An 18657-nucleotide genomic window follows, 5' to 3' on the forward strand; every position below is an offset into this window, starting at 1 on the left:
CCATTGGCCGCCTTGTGTGTGGCTCGAACCATTGACCGCCTAGTGTGTGGCTCGAACCATTGACCGCCTGGAGTGGGGTTCGAACCATTGACCGCCTGGTGTGGGGCTCGAACTATTGACTGCCTGAAGTGGGGCTCGAACCATTGACAGCTTAGTGTGTGGCTCGAACCATTGATCGCCTTGTGTGTGGCTCGAACCATTGACTGCCTTGTGTGTGGCTCGAACCATTGACCGCCTTGTGTGTGGCTCGAATCATTGACCGCCTGGTGTGGGGCTCGAATCATTGACCGCCTGGAGTGGGGCTCCAACCATTAACAGCTTGGTGGGTTGATCGAACCATCGATCGCCTGGTGTGTAGCTCGAAACATTGACCGCCTGGAGTGGGGCTTAAACCATTGACCGCTTGGTGTGGGGATCGAACCATTGACCGCCTGGTGTGTGGCTCGAACCATTGACCGCCTGGAGAGGGGCTCGAACCATTGACCGCCTGGTGTGTGGCTCGAACCATTGACCGCCTGGAGTGAGGCTTAAACCATTGACCGCCTTGTGTGTGGCTCGAACCATTGACCGCCTGGAGTGGGGCTCGAACCATTGACCGCCTGGTGTGTGGCTCGAACCATTGACCGCCTGGAGTGGGGCTCGAACCATTGACAGCTTGGTGTGGGGCTCGAACCATTGACAGCTTGGTGTGTTGCTCGTACCATTGACCGCCTGGAGTGGGGCTCAAACCATTGACAGCTTGGTGTGGGCTCGAACCATTGACCGCCTGGTGTGTTGCTCGTACCATTGACCGCCTGGAGTGGGGCTCAAACCATTGACAGCTTGGTGTGGGGCTCGAACCATTGACCGCCTGGTGTGTTGCTCGTACCATTGACCGCCTGGAGTGGGGCTCAAACCATTGACAGCTTGGTGTGGGGCTCGAACCATTGACCGCCTGGTGTGTTGCTCGTACCATTGACCGCCTGGAGTGGGGCTCAAACCATTGACAGCTTGGTGTGGAGATCGAATCATTGACCGCCGGTTTATAAGGTATGTGCTTTAAGATATAAACAGACTTGCCAACTTGTTAATCGTATCGCACGTTAACATTTTCAGTATTAATCTGAATAATGACCCACATACATTAAGTCATATGTTTTTGTTTTAATCAATAATTGAAAGATATAAGTATAAGTTATTTATCCCTAGGAAAATAACTTGATTGACAGAAATGCCCATTTGCCTCAAAAATATTTACGGGATTCGAACTCGTATTACGAGTCTACGCATTAATGATAAACTTCACAAAGATAAATTGAAATGACAGAAGATGTACAAATCATTTAAGTCGAGCTATAACTATTAGTTTTCCTTTACTTGCGCAGGTGTTCTGTACCTCATTCTGTACAAGAACAATTCTTGGGGACTTGAATGTGATACAGATCGACAGGTAGAAGTTTGCTTTCGGTTTTGCTTTTTATAATATTCTGCATTTGCAGCCTATTTAAACAAAATGTGTATGTTTCAATAAAATCGTGAAAAAAAATAATTATACAAGATTGGTGTTGAATACATATATTTCTATTATTTGTTTTAATGTAGTTTTTTATGTGCTTGTTTTTCATAAGAATTGGATTGTACGTCGACTAAACATCGAATGAAATAATAAATATACAAGTAATTACTTGTTCCCATTTCTTCACCCATAAACGTAATTCTTCCCTGCACGTATACCATTTACCCTTCAGATCACAGGCTAGTCACAGGCTTTTGCACTTGCCAATGTGAACAAATTCATGTATGACGTCATATCCATTCAGACATTTACTTATGTTAGTGTTTGTATCTTTGTTGAATATTATATTTGAAATGTTGTATTTGTTCGTGTTTCAATTAATATATGCGACACATGTACAGTCAGTTCCAAACATTTTCACTTGTCGGTTTATTGAAATAAATGTAAGATGTGATAATTTACATCATTCAAAAAACACAGTTTTGGAGTATATTTATTGCTCTCTCCATTGAGGGAATTTCAAAACCCACGACCATCGAAGTAACAAGAAAGTGACGGTTTGACGCCAGTATATTATACCAAACGTGTCTTGTTTCATGTTAGCTCTTCTCTTCATGTTAGGGAAGGAAATAAACCTACATCTATACCTTTTGTTCTGAGGCCGTATTCAATAAGCATCTTAGTGTATATCTTTAACTTAGTGAGAAGTTCGTACTTTTTGACAACGATTATTTTAAAAACCGGCTACTTTTCATCAGATTTATTCATATGCATAAATTGTTGAGACCATTTCCTTGCTTATTTTCATATTTTTGGTGTACAAACATTGTTCGTTTTCTTAAAATTCAAATTAGAAAAATGGCAATTTTTCACTTAGTTGAAAATTATTACTTAGATGCTTATTGAATACGGACCCTGACCATACAATTAGTCATGAAATGCGTTGTAACGTAACATGCACTGATCAATTAACGTTTTCGCTATAAATGTAAGGCTTCTTACAATGAACATGTCATAAAATGTGTCATTTGCCGAAGTAACTCAAGAAAAGTTCGTCATCACATTGTTGTTGTTCAGGCTCATAGTAATGCAGCCCACGGGAATTATCATTTTACGTATTGACTGACATTCTCAAGACACGAATCATTTCTGACGTGCGCAAAAATCCTAGCAAAACAATTAGACGTCTGTCTTTGACAAATAAATAAATCTCTGGGAAAAAATATCACGAAAATTACTATTGAACGGTTTATTTTTTTTGTTTATAAAACTGGTTGCCCACGATTTTCACGTGACGCAATTCATCGCTGACCGTATATATGTATTCATTTATAAAAAATTCAACCACAGTAGAATATGTACTAGTAGATCAAGCCACCGAAACCACTTATCGCGCATATTTCCGAGAGGGTTTAATCAGTTGCTAAATTATTGATTTCTATTGTAGTTTGATGTTTTGTATCGATGCAATATGCTGTTATAATTCTATGCCAGTGTGCGTTTTATACGACTTCATTGTTAGAGTTAGCCAACGAGCTATCTTGATGCGAGCTAGTTCTGTTTGCTGTGTATGTATTTGTGTACGTGGAGTTTATATGATTGTGTCTCCAGTTAATAATCGTTTGAAACTTACGTTGGGCTTCTAAACAGGGCTTAATTTTTATACTGGGCCTTTCCCTGTAATTGCCATTATATGTTTCATTCATACACTCTACTATTTATTAAATTCCGACAAATTAATTCTATGATATAACTGTTCATTGCATTTTTTTTTTTTTTATAATTGAATTCGGTTGTTGCGATACAAAATCGCCGCTATACCCATAATGGTCGGTATTATTGGTTTGCTGTTTTAATACCATTTGACGCCGACCGCAATGATAAACTATTTTGTATGATTTAAATAAACTTGGTAGAGAACATAAAGATACTGAGTATCATCATGGAACATGTTCTAGTTAACTGTATCTAGGCAACCGCAGTTCTGCAGTGAATGAACTTCATTCAAAGGGTTTAAAAAGAACACTCATGAATCATTCCTTACAGGTTTTGTCCTGTTAGGTTGGACCATCGCAAAAGTCATCTTCAGTATTATCCGAATCATGATCGTTTTCACGAATTATCTTTATCAAATGTATACGGATCAGTTGATAAAATAACAAGAGGCGTATAATAACGTCTTCAAGGGGTAGAACTGAAATTCAGACAGATATATTTATTTTTATTTTCACTTTGCAAAAAAGTTAAGAAACGTTATCTCCAACGGTCAACAGGCGAAGCAGAACGGAGACGATGTGAACATTCAAGCTGTTTCCAAGCAACATATACAACTGCCGTGTTGACAAACTATCCGGAAAACCTGAAAAGAAATCAAATATATATTTACTCTTTCGAATTGACATATGTAAATGTGCTATAAGAAGTTCATTTAATCTTAGCCAATGAAATAACATCGTTTATAATTTTCTATTTTTAGTAACAAAACCCCTGTATGAGATCATATATAATCTTCTTATAGTTTGTAAACATGCGATTTCATTAGAAGAGTCTCATTCCCAACCTCATAAATATCGTGAACACGCGATTTCGCAGGTAAATTTCCAGACGGTATCAATGTAGTGAAAATATAAAGAAAACGGGTTGCCGACGATGGCGCTACCAGGCCGGTATGAAAATATAACGTTTGAAAGTTCCGACACTCTATCAATTCCGTCAGTATACATTGCATGTTAACCAAAACCCATAACTCATCAGAGCATCAAAAAAATACTTGCTTAAGAAAAGTCACCCCTTTTTCGTTTTAGAGTGTTATTTCAATAAATAACCGTTGGTGCCACCACTGACAGGCCTAAAACATTTAATCAAAGTTTAACTCAAGTATGTACGTGGAAACATGTCTTTACGTCAAATGTGGAAGCCAAAACAAATGACTCTTTAATACAGCACAAGGCAAGAAAATGATTGGTTGTTGCGTTTCGGGAAACATTGAGTTGACGGAAAGCGATACATTATGTACGTTCATATTGGCTGACGGTTCTATCGCTGAAATTTGAAAAACGGTATTCCAGTCGGGTATAAAAAATAAGAATAATGGCAACTTTGAGCACTGATTACAAGTAAAGCAACACTAAGAAATAGTAGATGTCCACGTATAAATCACCTTAGTATTTCTTTCAATTATGCTCAGCACAGTGCTTTTTTCACCTTTCTATAAAGGTTGTAGAGACCCACACTGTTAGTTCTATATATATTAGATTAGACTAAAGGTCTGCAAATGTCATTTATTATCAAAGGACCAGTTAAATTAATCATTATCTCACCGAGGTCCGCTGGGAAGCACAGGATATTAGCTATTTCTCGAGGTGTGAAGTATCTAAGGTGAAGACAGCGGACGACTTCAATGTCCTCATCCGTCCAATCATGTTTCTTCTCGGCTAAAACTATTGCTCCCTTGAGAACAGAAGCTCTTTCGATGCTCTGAAATTTAAAGATTAAGTGGCTTTAACTTCGAGTATGTCTTAACTAGTAAAAGCAACGCACCCATTATAATAAAAAATGACTTAGAAATCCTTGACAGAAGCTTAATCCCGAATGCATGGCATTAGAAGCCCTGCTTCACTTAGAATTTAAATAAAATCTTGTCTTGTACGTTTACTTTCACCTCGCCCAACAAAACATATAACCAAAACTAACAGTGTTTTGATATAAATTTATCTATAAAATAAAAACATTTTTTAGGATTCTTAAGTATGTTGCAACCTAAATATACTCCAAGGCAATACTATATTAAAGGCTGTGTGGACGTGTGTAAAAAGGTGGGCAATCAAGCTGAACACTCGTTAAGTAGGAGTAGCCCGTTCTACATGTAGCTAAATGGCATTAATACTGATGATATAACTGTTAGTTCTAAAGCATCAGATATGTTAATTTTACGAAAATAATATCAGTCACTCAATTTATCAATTAGTGTTACATTGTATTTGCAAATCTACCATTTAGTTTACATGCAAGTATTCCGTCTTCGAGGAGGAAGAGTATTATGTGGGTATAAAATGCAAGACCTCAGACCTCAACTGTCAACTATTTGTCTTAGATCTAATGCAACCTATCAAATGCATGTGTATGGAAACAAAAGGCCCAAAAGGGCCTATGCTCTACAGGCTGGGTTTGTGTGGTCAACATCACTGTTTTCGAAAAGAACCAACCTCTTGTGGATATCTGTATACTGTACAAGTTTCGTCGAGATACAATCAAAACTGAAGACTGTATCATGTTCGCAAGCATTTTTTACACAATAGCATTTATTTTATACTATCAAGGCCCATAATCTTATCATTTCAAGGCCCATAATCTAGACATGCATGACAGATCTAGCTGGTTTTCGAAAGGAACCGAGCTCTAATGGATATGTAGATACTGTACAAGTTTCATTGAGATACAATCAAAACTGAAGGCTGTATCGTGTCAACAAGGAATTGTTTACAGAAGCACTGATTTTTTATACTATCAAGGCCCATAATATAGGCATGCATGGGCGGATCTGGCTGTTTTTCGAAAGGAACCAAGCTCTAATGGATATGTAGATACTGTACAAGTTTCATCGAGATACAATCAAAACTGAAGGCTGTATCGTGTTAACAAGGAATTGTTTACAGACACACTGATTTTTTATACTATCAAGGCCCATAATCTAGGCATGCATGGGCGGATCTGGCTGTTTTTCGAAAGGAACCAAGCTCTAATGGATATGTAGATACTGTACAGGTTTCATCGAGATACAATCAAAACTGAAGGCTGTATCGAGTTAACAAGGAATTGTTTACAGACGCACGGATGCACGGACGCACATACTATGTACACATTACCATCGCATAAGCTCTTCTGGCCTTTGGCCAGTAGAGCTAAAAATGACCTAGAATAATCATATGTGCGAAATACCTTACCTTGACATGCTGGGTTGTCAGAACCACAGATCCTGCTCCCTCAACATAGTGGCCATACCTATTACGAAATGGTATTTTTATATCTTTACTAGGAAAGATTCAAACACGTTTTCATCTTTTCAATATTTTACTTGATACTGTTTTGTTGTAAATAGATGAAAGACAGAAAATGGTTAAAAAAATTCTGGAGGAGATAGATACCCTTCAAGACAGAAAGTATCAACAAAATACATCTGAAAAAATGTTTGACAATGAAATCGTTATATTCAGAGAGATTTCATAATTGAGATGTCTGAACTAATGCAAACAAATATTAAGCTGAGAAATACCACATAATTTCTTCTACCTTTTTGTAAAACAGTTTGTCTTCTTGGAACAAGGATTCACCAAATCCATGATAACAAATCTTTTCAAGTCTTTGTCGGGTACTTTATATTTTTCAAATTCTTCATCTGACATATTATCTTCTTTTAGAAAGCAGTGCAGTGGCAAGCATGGTTTGTGTGACAGTGGATCATTTTCGTTACTCTGTCTCATGTTTCTGCCATAGTTTTCTAAACAAATACAAGTCAAACCATTGCCGCTTTGTGTATCACAATTTAAGACAACTTCAGAAGTAAGTTCAACAGAATCACTACAACTCTTATTGTCCAATTTTATACGTTTGCAAGAACTTTCTCCGGATTCAGAAGTTTTGTTTTGTGAATCTATTCTTTCTTGTTTAAGAATTGCTCCACAGCAACAAGACTGAGTCAACGCTTCTGATGGCTCATCTAGGGCTTTTTGTCTGAATGTCATCCAATCGACGCAAACTTGGGGAAGAGATGTTTGAATCTGAATCTGAAATGTTTAACAACTAGTATTCTTGTTGCTCTTGTCATAATATGTCGTTCCTGAATTGTTTGCTAGTTTTCAAGTGCTTTATAAACAATATGAATGGGTATACAAATATCAACCAGCGAATATTTCTCATTGCATGTTTTCAGCAATAAGGTTCTGTCAAAGAATAGTTCTATTCTCTCAGACAGATATTGAATTATAGTGATTGGGCAAATAGAGACAGTTTTACCACCATGCATTAAAATCTATTTTTTTATTTCTAGTCTATACAACTTACGTTTGGAGAATCTCCGCAATTGTCCAGTGATGTTAGACAATTGTCAAAATGGAACGAAAGGGGTTGTTTCTTTGCAATCAGGAAATATCTCAGTCTGGAATTGGGAATACCAAACTGGAGGGGAGTCAGCAAATATTCCTACAAATGTGTTGAAAAAAACACTTTTACATTGAATTTCTACATTGAAAGGTTTCATTGAAAATGACAAGAGTTTGTGCTAAAAATAACGCTCATTAACAGGAATTGTGCTAGCAATAATGCTCATTTACAGGGGTTGTGCTAACAATAACGCTCATTAAGAGGGGTTGTGCTAACAATAATGCTCATTAAGAAGGGTTCTGCTAACAATAACACTAATTAACAGGAGCTGTGCTAACAATAACTATCTGTGCTAACAATAACTATCATTAACCGGGTTTGTGCTCACAATATCGCTCAGTTAACAGGGGTTGTGCTAACAATACTGCTCATTAAAAGGGGGTTGTGCTAGCAATAATGCTCTTTAACAGGGTCTGTGCTAACAATAACGCTTATTAACAGGGGTTGTGCTAACAATAATGCTCATTAACAGGGTTTGTGCTAACAATACCAGTCATTAACAGGGGTTGTGTTCGCAATAATGCTCATTAACAGGGTCTGTGCTAACAATAATGCTCATTAACAGAGTTTATGCTACCAATACCGCTCATTAACAGGGTTTGTGCTAACAATACGGCTCCTTAACAGAGTTTGTGCTACCGCTCAATAACAGGGGTTATGCTAACAATAACACTCATTTACAGGGTCTGTGCTACCAATAACGCTCATAAACAGGGTCTGTGCTACCAATAACGTTCATAAACAGGGTCTGTGCTACCAATAATGCTCATAAACAGGGTCTGTGCTACCAATAACGCTGATAAACAGGGTCTGTGCTACCAATAACGCTCATAAACAGGGTCTGTGCAATCCATAACGCTCATTAACAGGGGTTGTGCTAACAATCATGCTCATTAACAGGGATGGTGCTAGCAATAAGGATCATTAACAGGGTCTGTGCTAACAATAATACCCATTAACAGAGTTTGTGATAACAATATCGCTCATTTACACTTTTTGTGCTAACAATACCGTTCTTTAACAGGTTTTGTGCTAACAATACCGCTCATCAACAGGTGTTCGTGTGAACAATACTGCTCATTAACAAACTGCATTTATCAATTTGATACTACAGTGAAATATAAACATGTTATTTGTCTAAACACAAACACAGAAGCATATTGTCAATAAAAGCATTTCAGTCAAAACCGAAAGCACCTCCATACCCTGACATTGTAGCCACATCTGTTGAGAGTGTCCAACAATCGTTGTCGTGACTCAGATGCATCAAAGCCCTTCACATTCTCCACCAGTATGTAGGATGGCTTGTCTTCTATTCTGTGTGTGTGTAAGAATGATGTACTTATTTATTAAAACTGCAAGTTTCCTTGATAAATATAACTTCATTATTAATGTGTATTAGTTATACTTAAACCTTATGAATCATAACATTGGTAAAGCATTTTCTTCTAAAGTAATAAGGTAAAGGATTTAATTTAATTGAAAGTTAATTTAATTAAGAGTTTTACATATAGACATTGGCAAAAACTTTTTTGTACAGTTCAACGTATTTCGGAATAGAACAGGGATGTTTGTCAAACATTATGCAGCCCTCTGAGCACCATCTTGTCAGGATTATATAGACAATTGAATGAAATATGCATGGACCGAAATGACAGCTGATTTGTCATTGACATTGGATGCCTTTAAGGCAGTTTTAAGATTATGACCATTCAAAAAGTGAGTATAGTAGGTACAGTTTTTAATCATGTTCAGATGAAGATTGATATTTGCGGATAAACATGTATCCTCTTAGCAGCAGGGAATAAGTAAATATGGCGTAATTTTGATGACCAATATGAATTGTGACCTTGACCTTTGACCCCTTAAATCAAAAGGGGTCATCTACAGCCCAGGCCCAACCTCAAAGTCAAGTTTGAGGGCCATGGGTGCAGGAATTGATCAGTTTTAACTCGGACAACCTTTTCGCATTCAAGGTCACTGTGACCTTGACCATTGTACCGATGATTCCTTAAATCAATAGGGGTCATCTACTTGTCAGGCCCAGCCTCCATGTAATGTTTGATAAACACAGGTCCAGGCATTGTTGAGTTATCACTCAGAAATGCTTTGTCAACCTTTATGCGTTAAAGGTCACTGTGACCTTGACCTTTGACCCAATGACCCCTAAAATTAATAAGAGTCATCTACTGGTCAGACCCAACCTTCATGTCAAGTTTGATGACCAAAGATCCAGGAAAAGTTTGAGTTAAAGGTCACTGAGACTTTGATCTTTGACCAGATGACCCTTAAAATCAATAGCAGCAGGGAATAAGTAAATATGACGTAATTTTGATGACCAATATGAGTTGTGACCTTGACCTTTGACCGGACGACCCCTAAAATCATAAGGAGTCATCTACTGGTCAGGCCCAACCTCAGAGTCAAGTTTGAGGGCCATGGGTGCAGGCATTGTCGAGTTATCACTCAGACAACCTTAGCATTGAAGGTCATTGGGACAAAAATCGATAGGGGTCATTTAACTGGTCAGGTCAAGCCTCAATATCAAGTTTGATGACCATAGGTCCAAGCATTGTTGAGTTTTCACTCGGACAAGCTTTGACAACCTTTTCCTGTTGATGGTCACTGTGACCTTGACCTTTGACCCAATGAACCCAAAAATCAATAAGGGTCATCTACTGGTCAGGCCAAACCTTTGTGTCAAGTTTGATGACAATAGGCCCAGGAATTGTCGAGTTATTACTTGAACAAGCTCTGGTCTAATGACGGACTGACTGACGACCAACGAACCTATCCACCGACCGACGGACCGATACAAAGCAATATACCCCCTTTTCTTCGAAGGGGGCATAATTAAGATGATAAGGTACAAAGCATTTTATTTACCATTAATATAAAGTTCAACACATCTGTGTCTGCTTGCGCAAAAAACATCGAACTTGCTCTCATTATCCACAAAAAAAACACCTTTAGGGCAGGTCATTATCTGATGTACAATAGGAATGTTTTGCCCTGTTCCTGTCTATGAATTGCGAGGACCTGATATTGAAAGCTATTCACTGACTCACAACCAAATATCTACCTAACCCACAAAGGAATTAATTCATCCAGACGAATTTCACAAGCCAGAAACCTCAAAGTCATGTCCTTATTCAGACAATTTTGAATCTCTTGATATAAAAATGAATGTTATTCTTACAACACAACATGATTGTTTTTGTCATAAAAGTATCAATAAAGTGAATTAACATACAAATCTCATATTATAAAGCAAGGATAGAATCGGTAATTTCTCAACAAAAAAAGCCAAAATAAAGTACTTTGTCATCATGCAATATCAATGTTGTTTATTCATATAACGTGTTAAGTAAAGCTTGAAAATTAAAATAGCTGAACTCTTAAGATCATCCAATGTCTTGTTTGGTAACGTCATTTTTGAACAGCTGGGCAAATAAAGTATCTCACTTTGCTTCAATTTGTGATAGTTTATTGCATGCAAAGAAATATTACTATGGAAATATCCATACACAGTTTTACATCAAACATGCAAGAATGGGTTTTACAAACAAATTTGCGGGTCTCCTCAAAATTATCACATAAGGCCAAATAAAAAAATAGGTCTGTTTCAGGTTACCCGACCGACCCTATTTTTTCCCCGCCGACCCTAACCTATGTTTCCCTGAAAAGAATGTGATTTGGGTACGAAAAGCATTTGTTACGAAATGTATGTACGTAAAGTTGACAATATTAGAGTTGGATTTCTGAATGTATTTACCGTAATTCACCTTAGAGTTCGGACACCTTAAAATAATTAATTTTTCGTTCTCCGAATTCATAAAAAATAACCATTTTTACATTTTATCTACATGTATGGTAAACCTGCCTTTTTTCTTCATGTCTGCATTTTACCACTTATTAATTTATCCGTAGTTATCAATGGTTATTACGCCTATAAGTGTAACTCCTTCATCAAGTTAATTAAAATCCCATCCAACACCATTTTATACATGCATTGAAATGAATAAACACCTTTTATCGGCTTCAGATCAAACACTCACATTGTGTTACGTCACATAACTCTCAGTTATACCCACGAGGATCTCATGGAGAGCATGGATATTGCTATGCAGGATTAATGTTTCTGAGTGGTGTTTTCGATTGTAACTTAAGTATTGCATTTCTAACTTTAATTCATCACATTAAATAGTTACCTGTATCATTGAATGTGTTGATTTGTATTGTTCTATTGATGTTACAATGAGTATTACTGTACGATAATTGCTTCATAAAGTCTATATTAAAAGTGTGGTACAAGTTCCAAAGTTTATTGGCGGATCGTTTTACAAACATGTCATGTCTGTGTTTTCTTAATCTCTTGATTGCCCTTGTTGTTTCTTTAATCCTCCATTAAATATATCACACATCCTTTTCAACAGGCAATAAATCGTTTAGGATGGGTAGTAACTAACTAACTTATCACAGTGATGTATACGGTTAGGTAATCTAGCCAGGCATTGTAACGATAACGATCAATAATATTTGTCTGTGAGACTTAGCAACTGTAAAAGTTACAATCGATGTCCTTTGGGTGTCCGAAAATTAGGTACCTAAAATAAATTATTTTTGAAAATAATAATGGATGTCCGAATTTTTAGCTTGTCCGGACTCTAAGGTGAATTACGGATAGTTTGTGCTTGTGTGGCAAGTATATCTTAATTCTTGAACTATATTTTCTTGTCAGATACAAATGTGTCAGATACTGACTTTTGGATTGATATGTCAGACTTAAGTGTGCAATTTTGGCAATAAAATCTGCATGTTACTTGTTCTTCAAATCTGAACCCCCAGGTCCTCTTGACAGCATTGAGGTTTCCTTGGCTTATATGGTAAATTTGCTGTCCCACTCGTCATGTAATTATGTTACAGGGAGGTTAGCATTCTACAGAGGCTGATTGAAAGCAAAAGGGTGCATAAAGAAAATTAAAACCGTTCCTGGAAAGTCTTAAATAAAAGCAGAGTGTTGTACCATAACTTAGTTGAAATCCAACCATCATTGTCAAAGTATTTAACCAGACAAATAAAGAATGTTTCCTTTGAAGCATGGAACATGTTTAAAAACTACTGATAAACTTGAAAATTGATGACTTTTATTTTTGGTACTTTCTGAGTCAACAGTTACTGAAATCAATATATCAAAAAAAAAATAAAAAAAAAATAAAAAAAATATTCCGACCTACCTACCCTATTTTTTTTTGGCAGCGTTACCTGAAACGCACCTATTTTTTTATTTGGCCTTAACAAGAAACATGCAATGCAATGAAATAAGGTTTTCCATTATTGACAGAAGAACTTCAGCCTTTGTTGTGAGATTCAGTTTCAACCTTTCATCTATGTTTAGTGACAGTGACCTTGGCCCAAGGGGTACAAAAAGCAATCCCATAAAAAGGTCTCCATAAACTCTACATCCATTGTATCAAGTTTGGTCACAAAAAGGTATGTGACCTTTACCTTGGCCCTAGGGGCCCCAAAGTCAATACCTTGAAAGGTCACAATATGTCAACCCTAACTTAAATTATTCAGTATCAACTGTTTTTCTATTTTTAGCTACAGTGACCTTGACCCTTGGTGCCCAAAATGCAATCCCGCTGAAAGGTATCCATAAGCTCTTCCTAAAGACGCCACCTGCCCTAAAACAACAACGTATGTCATTCCAGAGAGAAGGATTATTGGTCCCAGGTCATTCTAATAACCAGGATTCACTTTGGAAAAACCTAGTTAAAAATAAAAACTTAAAAGTACACATTAGAATTATACAATAATATCACATTTGTAGATCTGAATTCCAAATAACAAAAGTTCATACTTTTCTATGAGGTGAAGAATGTGTAGGAATGATCGAGTACGAACATCGTTCACATCCTGCTGTTTGCCTACACGGGTGAATGGCTGGCAAGGCGGGCTCATTAGCACCATGTCCACTTTCATAGCTGACCACTGGGCAGACGTCAGTGCCTGTATAAAGAGTAGGGAGAATCTCTGTGCTATACATGTACATGTATTTCAATCTCAAAATGTCATGTTTGCTGGTGTAAAAATTATATTACAATTCTATTGGTAACTCTTTGTCCAAAACGACACAACATCAATTATGCATGCATACCTCATTGTTTGATAATAAATGTAGGAGAAAAGCACATTCCATAAGCAAGTGCTTCTTCATTTTTCAATGTATTTATGTAAAATTAAAATTAGGGCACAAACTCAGCTTTTAAAAAAATACGAAAATCTAGTTATATGACATCAACGCAAAAGAAGTGGAGACAAACACTAAGACATGAGCACACTCAAATCAATGCAGTTATCTGTCTTATTGTATAAAAAAATTGATTTGCCAATAAAAACATACACAGTGTGTACTACAATCATTATTTCACTATGGTTACTGCAAATCATGTACATGTATGTATTTTACGCAGAGATCAAAGGTATTTTCAATAAATGGGTGCATACAACTTTCTGATGGCTTAGTTGTCCTTATTGAACCGAGTTGCAGCAATTTCCAGGTTTCAACTCAGTGCCCTTAGGACAACTAAACACTCAGCACACAAGTTAAAATAAATGGATTATATATTATTTCCTTAATATGATAATAAATATAAACTCATGAGCTAAGAACTATTACTAAAATAAAAAAAGAGACAAATTTATCAATATTACAGTTATTACAACATTCCATGACAAAATGAATTATGTCAATTAACAAGATGTAATTTACATGTACTTTTTTTGATTCAGTCATTGTTGGAGCAGACTTAAACATACCAAACTTATAGATACTTGAGCACTGAAATGGTTTTGTTGAATAATTGTCACTATAGGAGGTTTTGAGCTATAAACAATAACAGCATGGCTTCATTTTTGCCCAACTAATTTCAAGTAACATAAGAGTTATGACAATGGTTTATTAACTGTTCATTAATATAACTAATAAGTTATATTTTTAATATTGAAAAAGAAAATTCAAATTTATGAAGCAATTACTTATCAATCGCTCATCAAATAGATTGCATAAAAATGGGGAAAAGGGATACAATTCAACACTGAATTCATAAAAAATCATGTTTATGCAATAAAGCTTATAACATGATAATTTCAATGATATACACTCACCTCAATAGAGCTACTGTTTATTTTTGTGTCGGGAAAATTGTGTTTATAAACTTCGTTCGCATTCGTGTTGACATCCATTGCCTGAATGACATGGAAATTCAGACCACTAGCTGAAAATGTACAAACAATAAAGAAGCAATGTAATAAGATTATATGCATCAAATAATCATTAATGAATCTTATATAACAGAGGAGAGAGACCAAACACACATGGGCCCAAACATAAGATTACTTTTAAATTTTTAAATCAATGTTAAAAATAATTATCACTGCCGATTGTATGGTGGATAAAACCCATACCACAACAGCTACTTTAAACATTAAACTTTGTTTCACACTTTGAACATTTCTATGAACATAAAACATTTTCAACTGTGCGTTTGAAATTATGTGTTCCTAGAATCTAACAACAGCTGTAATAGAAATGTTGAAAATGTGCCAGCTTTGGGTCTAGTCATTGTGCTTACATGCAAAACCGTAACTACAATTTTTAAGTCCAATAATTCCAACTGCCCCTGACATTGCCAATAAAAGGGACATGATCACAACAATCAGATGTTCTAATGGCAGCTGCTTGTTATCAGTCCAAACAACATGGTAGAACAAAAGAGACACATTAGGCTGACAACTTATTCACAAATGTATTGAAATGTGTCTTATATGCTGGCTGCAGATCAAACGGTACTCTTTGTGATGTCAGGGCACAAGCGGTATAGAGATTAAAGGCGTGTTGCAATGTATTGTTTTTAAAGCAGTGAAAGCGAATACCATATGATCCCAATTCACTCTACTTATGCACCAGTCAATTGTAACCACGGCCCCACCAGGTCTGGGGAATAGCGGGGACTTTTACTTTCGGTCCAGCCAAGCCTGGGTAAGATCCCCGTCCTGTGGGGACAAACTGCTGGTAAAATCCCCGCCAAAGGCCCCCTCACCCCAGGGACTCTAAGAAAGCCCCATTGCCAGCCATTTTGGGCGCAAAGACAAAACCACCCCATTTACCCAGCACTACAGGGCCACCAGAAAGGTAAAAACACGGCCCATTTCCCCAGCTTTTCCCAGTATCCCCCGGTTACGTGGTTCCAATTGACTGGTGCATTAGGCTGGTTAACAAACTGTGTTTACCACATTTGCATCTAGGGTGGTCAGGAAATGCCATGCAATCAGAAAAATAATAACCAACACTTGCTGTGTTTTAATTCAGTACAAATATGAATGAACCTTTGGGTGTATGAAAATAAATTTTAAAAATAAATGTATGTGTTCAAATAATTTGTGTCCAAACTTTAAGGCCTGGTCCGATTTAGGTTTCAAACTTTTATGAAGCCTTGATCCATACAGTGTGCATTGGTTTCATTTAAACCAACCAATTAAATCATATCTTTAAATTACAGTACACTCCACGCGGAACTACCACTTTCCTCGGTGACTCGGAGGCGTTTTTAATTTATCGCGGATTTCCGCCGAGTACGCAACCTTTTTCCTCGCTAAATTTCGCCGAGTTGCACCGAGTTAATCGTTTTCTATGGAGGGTTTTATTGCCGGTATCGCCGGTGATCGTATCGATTTATTGACCTAATCGCGGAACTCGGCGTTTTGTGCATATAGCTACTACAGTACATTGCTCTGTTATTAAATAATTATTTTTTTCAAAGTACCGTCAGTTTCTTTTTAAAAACAATTATTGTAAATTTCCATATCAATTTTCATCAGCATCGTCAAACAAATGTTGTTTTTCACATTATGTAATTAAAAGATATACCATAGCGTGTATTTGTGTTTGTTATTGTCATCTTTCTCTTACTATATTAAGGTGTTGAGAACTTAATTAGATTGGAGTATTATGAAGGTGTTGAGAACTTTGTAAGTGTGAATATTTTTCGGTCATTCTTTCTTAATTTGCATTTTACCACTTATTAATTTATCCGTAGTTATCAATGGTTCTAAACTTATTCATTACGCATATAAGTGTAAATCCTTCATCAAGTTAATTAAAATCCCATTAAACACCATTGTATACATGCATTGAAATGAATAACACATTCTATCGGCTTCAGATCAAACAGTCTCACTGTGTGACGTCACATAACTCACAGTTTTACCCACGAGGATCTCATGGAGAGCATGTATATTGTTATGCAGGATTAATGTGTCTGAGTGGTGTTTTCGAATGTAACTTAAGTATTGCATTTCCAACTTTATTTCATCACATTAATTAGTTACCTATAAATCATTGAATGTGTTGACTTTTATTGATGATTCAATAAGTATAACTGTACATAATTGCTTCTTACAGTCTACAAGTGTGGTACAGTTAAAGTTTATTGGCAGATCGTTTTACAAAAATGTCATGTCTTTGTTTTCTTAATCCCATGATTACCCTTGCTGTTTATTTAATTCTCCAATAAATATTTCACACTTCCTCTTTCTACATGCAATACATCGTTTAGGATGGTTATTTACTAATTAACTTGTCAACAGTTGCGTATACGGTTAGGTAGATAATCTTAGTCTGTTAAACTTGGTAAGTGTGAAAGTTATGATTGATGTCCTTTGGATGTCCGAAAATTAGGTACGCGAAATAAATTATTTTTATAAATAATTACTGGTGTAGCAAAAAATCTCAAATAAATTAAACAAAATTAGATATAGTGGGAGATTCTTATCGGCTTTCCTCCGAGTTTCGCGGTGTTTTTACCTCCGAGTAACGCGGCGATTGTAATTATATGGTCCACTGATCAGCCTCGGTGGGTGAACGAGTAAAAACGCCGAGGAAAGAGGATTATGATCAATTGGATGTCGTGTCCGCGATGACCAAAATCCGCCAAGGAAAACGGCAAGTGGTAGTTCCGCGTGGAGTGTACTGTACATTCTCAATAACTGCATGATGATGTTGACAATAGACTCTTTGAAGTGGTGAAACTTTCTGTTCAAAGCCACCACTTTGAAATAATTGGTCAGCATGAGTCTGTACTCAGTCTTTATGATAGGAGTATGTGGGGGGATTCAAAGATTGAATTTGACAGCAAAACAAGACCATAGGCAACAACAATGCCATTATGCACTAGTCAATTATAACCACGGCCCTGCCAGATCCGGGGGGTATTCCGGGGATAGCAGGGAAAATTTGCCATGTTTTAACCTTTTAGGTGGCCCCGCAGTGCCAGGTGAATGCAGTGGTTTTGTCTTTGCACCCAAAATAGCGGGGAATGGTCAGTAATTAACTAGGGTCACTGGGGTGCGGGGGCATTTTATCAGCAATTCTTCCCCGCAGGGCAGAGATTTTACCCGCGCTTGGCTGGACCAAAAGTCAAAGTCCCCGCTATTCCTCTGACCTTGGGAGGCCGTGGTTACAATTGACTAGTGCATTATCTGATATACCACCATCATAACTGCTAAAACTGGTAAAAGTGGCATTTTTCAACAAAACATGTGAACCCTGAAATTTAGGTTCCCTTTCCCAATACCAGAACAAACAATTTAAAGTAATGGACTGCTGCATGTGCACGATAAATACTCTTAGCCACGTTCTGTGTGTCAGATTATTGTTTTTGCATTAGTATCCGAAAAGACCTACCCGAAAATTATGCACCTTCAAATAATACAAAACAACAGATAATCGGTAAAATACTAAGGCATCATAAAAGAACCGATTTCATGGATAATGTATATGACATAATTGCATTGTGTCTATTACCTTTCAGGGCATAATGCATCCCACCAATTCCACTGTACAATTCTAAGACTCGTATGTCTTCCATGGGCGCAGCCATGTTTGTGGTTGAAGCAGGTGCTTTCAACGGTGGTTTGTCATTGGCTACAGTAGTGAAAGG

The 18657-nt window shown here is 36.9% G+C and overlaps 2 protein-coding genes across 3 annotated transcripts; both read right to left on the reverse strand.

Annotated features, from left to right (window-relative positions):
* Nucleotides 1–280: 280 nt before the first annotated feature.
* On the reverse strand, nucleotides 281–955 carry LOC128230898 (uncharacterized). The gene has a single exon (XM_052943325.1). It carries the CDS (start codon nucleotides 953–955, stop codon nucleotides 281–283), a length of 675 nt encoding a protein of 224 aa, XP_052799285.1.
* Nucleotides 956–3693: 2738 nt separating this feature from the next.
* Nucleotides 3694–18619, reverse strand: LOC128231956 (tRNA (cytosine(38)-C(5))-methyltransferase-like). 2 transcript variants are annotated; one of them, XM_052945245.1, is made up of 9 exons: nucleotides 18522–18619; nucleotides 14825–14934; nucleotides 13518–13666; nucleotides 8860–8971; nucleotides 7556–7693; nucleotides 6785–7272; nucleotides 6439–6496; nucleotides 4816–4972; nucleotides 3694–3854 (listed from the first exon to the last, which is right to left on the reverse strand). In XM_052945245.1, the coding sequence occupies exons 1-9, from the start codon at nucleotides 18595–18597 to the stop codon at nucleotides 3739–3741; spliced, it is 1404 nt and encodes a 467-aa protein (XP_052801205.1). In that variant the 5' UTR covers nucleotides 18598–18619; the 3' UTR covers nucleotides 3694–3738. The 2 variants fall into 2 exon arrangements, with proteins under 2 accessions (XP_052801205.1, XP_052801204.1); XM_052945244.1 differs by having other exon boundaries at nucleotides 6785–7278.
* Between the last annotated feature and the right edge of the window lie 38 nt (nucleotides 18620–18657).

Source organism: Mya arenaria, chromosome 4, assembly GCF_026914265.1.
Source record: "Mya arenaria isolate MELC-2E11 chromosome 4, ASM2691426v1".
Lineage (NCBI taxonomy): Eukaryota > Metazoa > Mollusca > Bivalvia > Myida > Myidae > Mya > Mya arenaria.

Bases quoted from the DNA above. Each gene is read 5' to 3' on its own strand.
- LOC128231956 (XM_052945244.1), bottom strand. From the start codon at position 18,597: ATGGCTGCGCCCATGGAAGACATACGAGTCTTAGAATTGTACAGTGGA. The intron at 14,935-18,521 runs GTAATAGACACA...GTACATTTTCAG, and splicing joins GATGCATTATGCCCTGAAAG to CTAGTGGTCTGAATTTCCAT. The intron at 4,973-6,438 runs GTAAGGTATTTC...TTTAAATTTCAG, and splicing joins TGACAACCCAGCATGTCAAG to AGCATCGAAAGAGCTTCTGT.
- LOC128230898 (XM_052943325.1), bottom strand. From the start codon at position 955: ATGGTACGAGCAACACACCAGGCGGTCAATGGTTCGAGCCCCACACCA.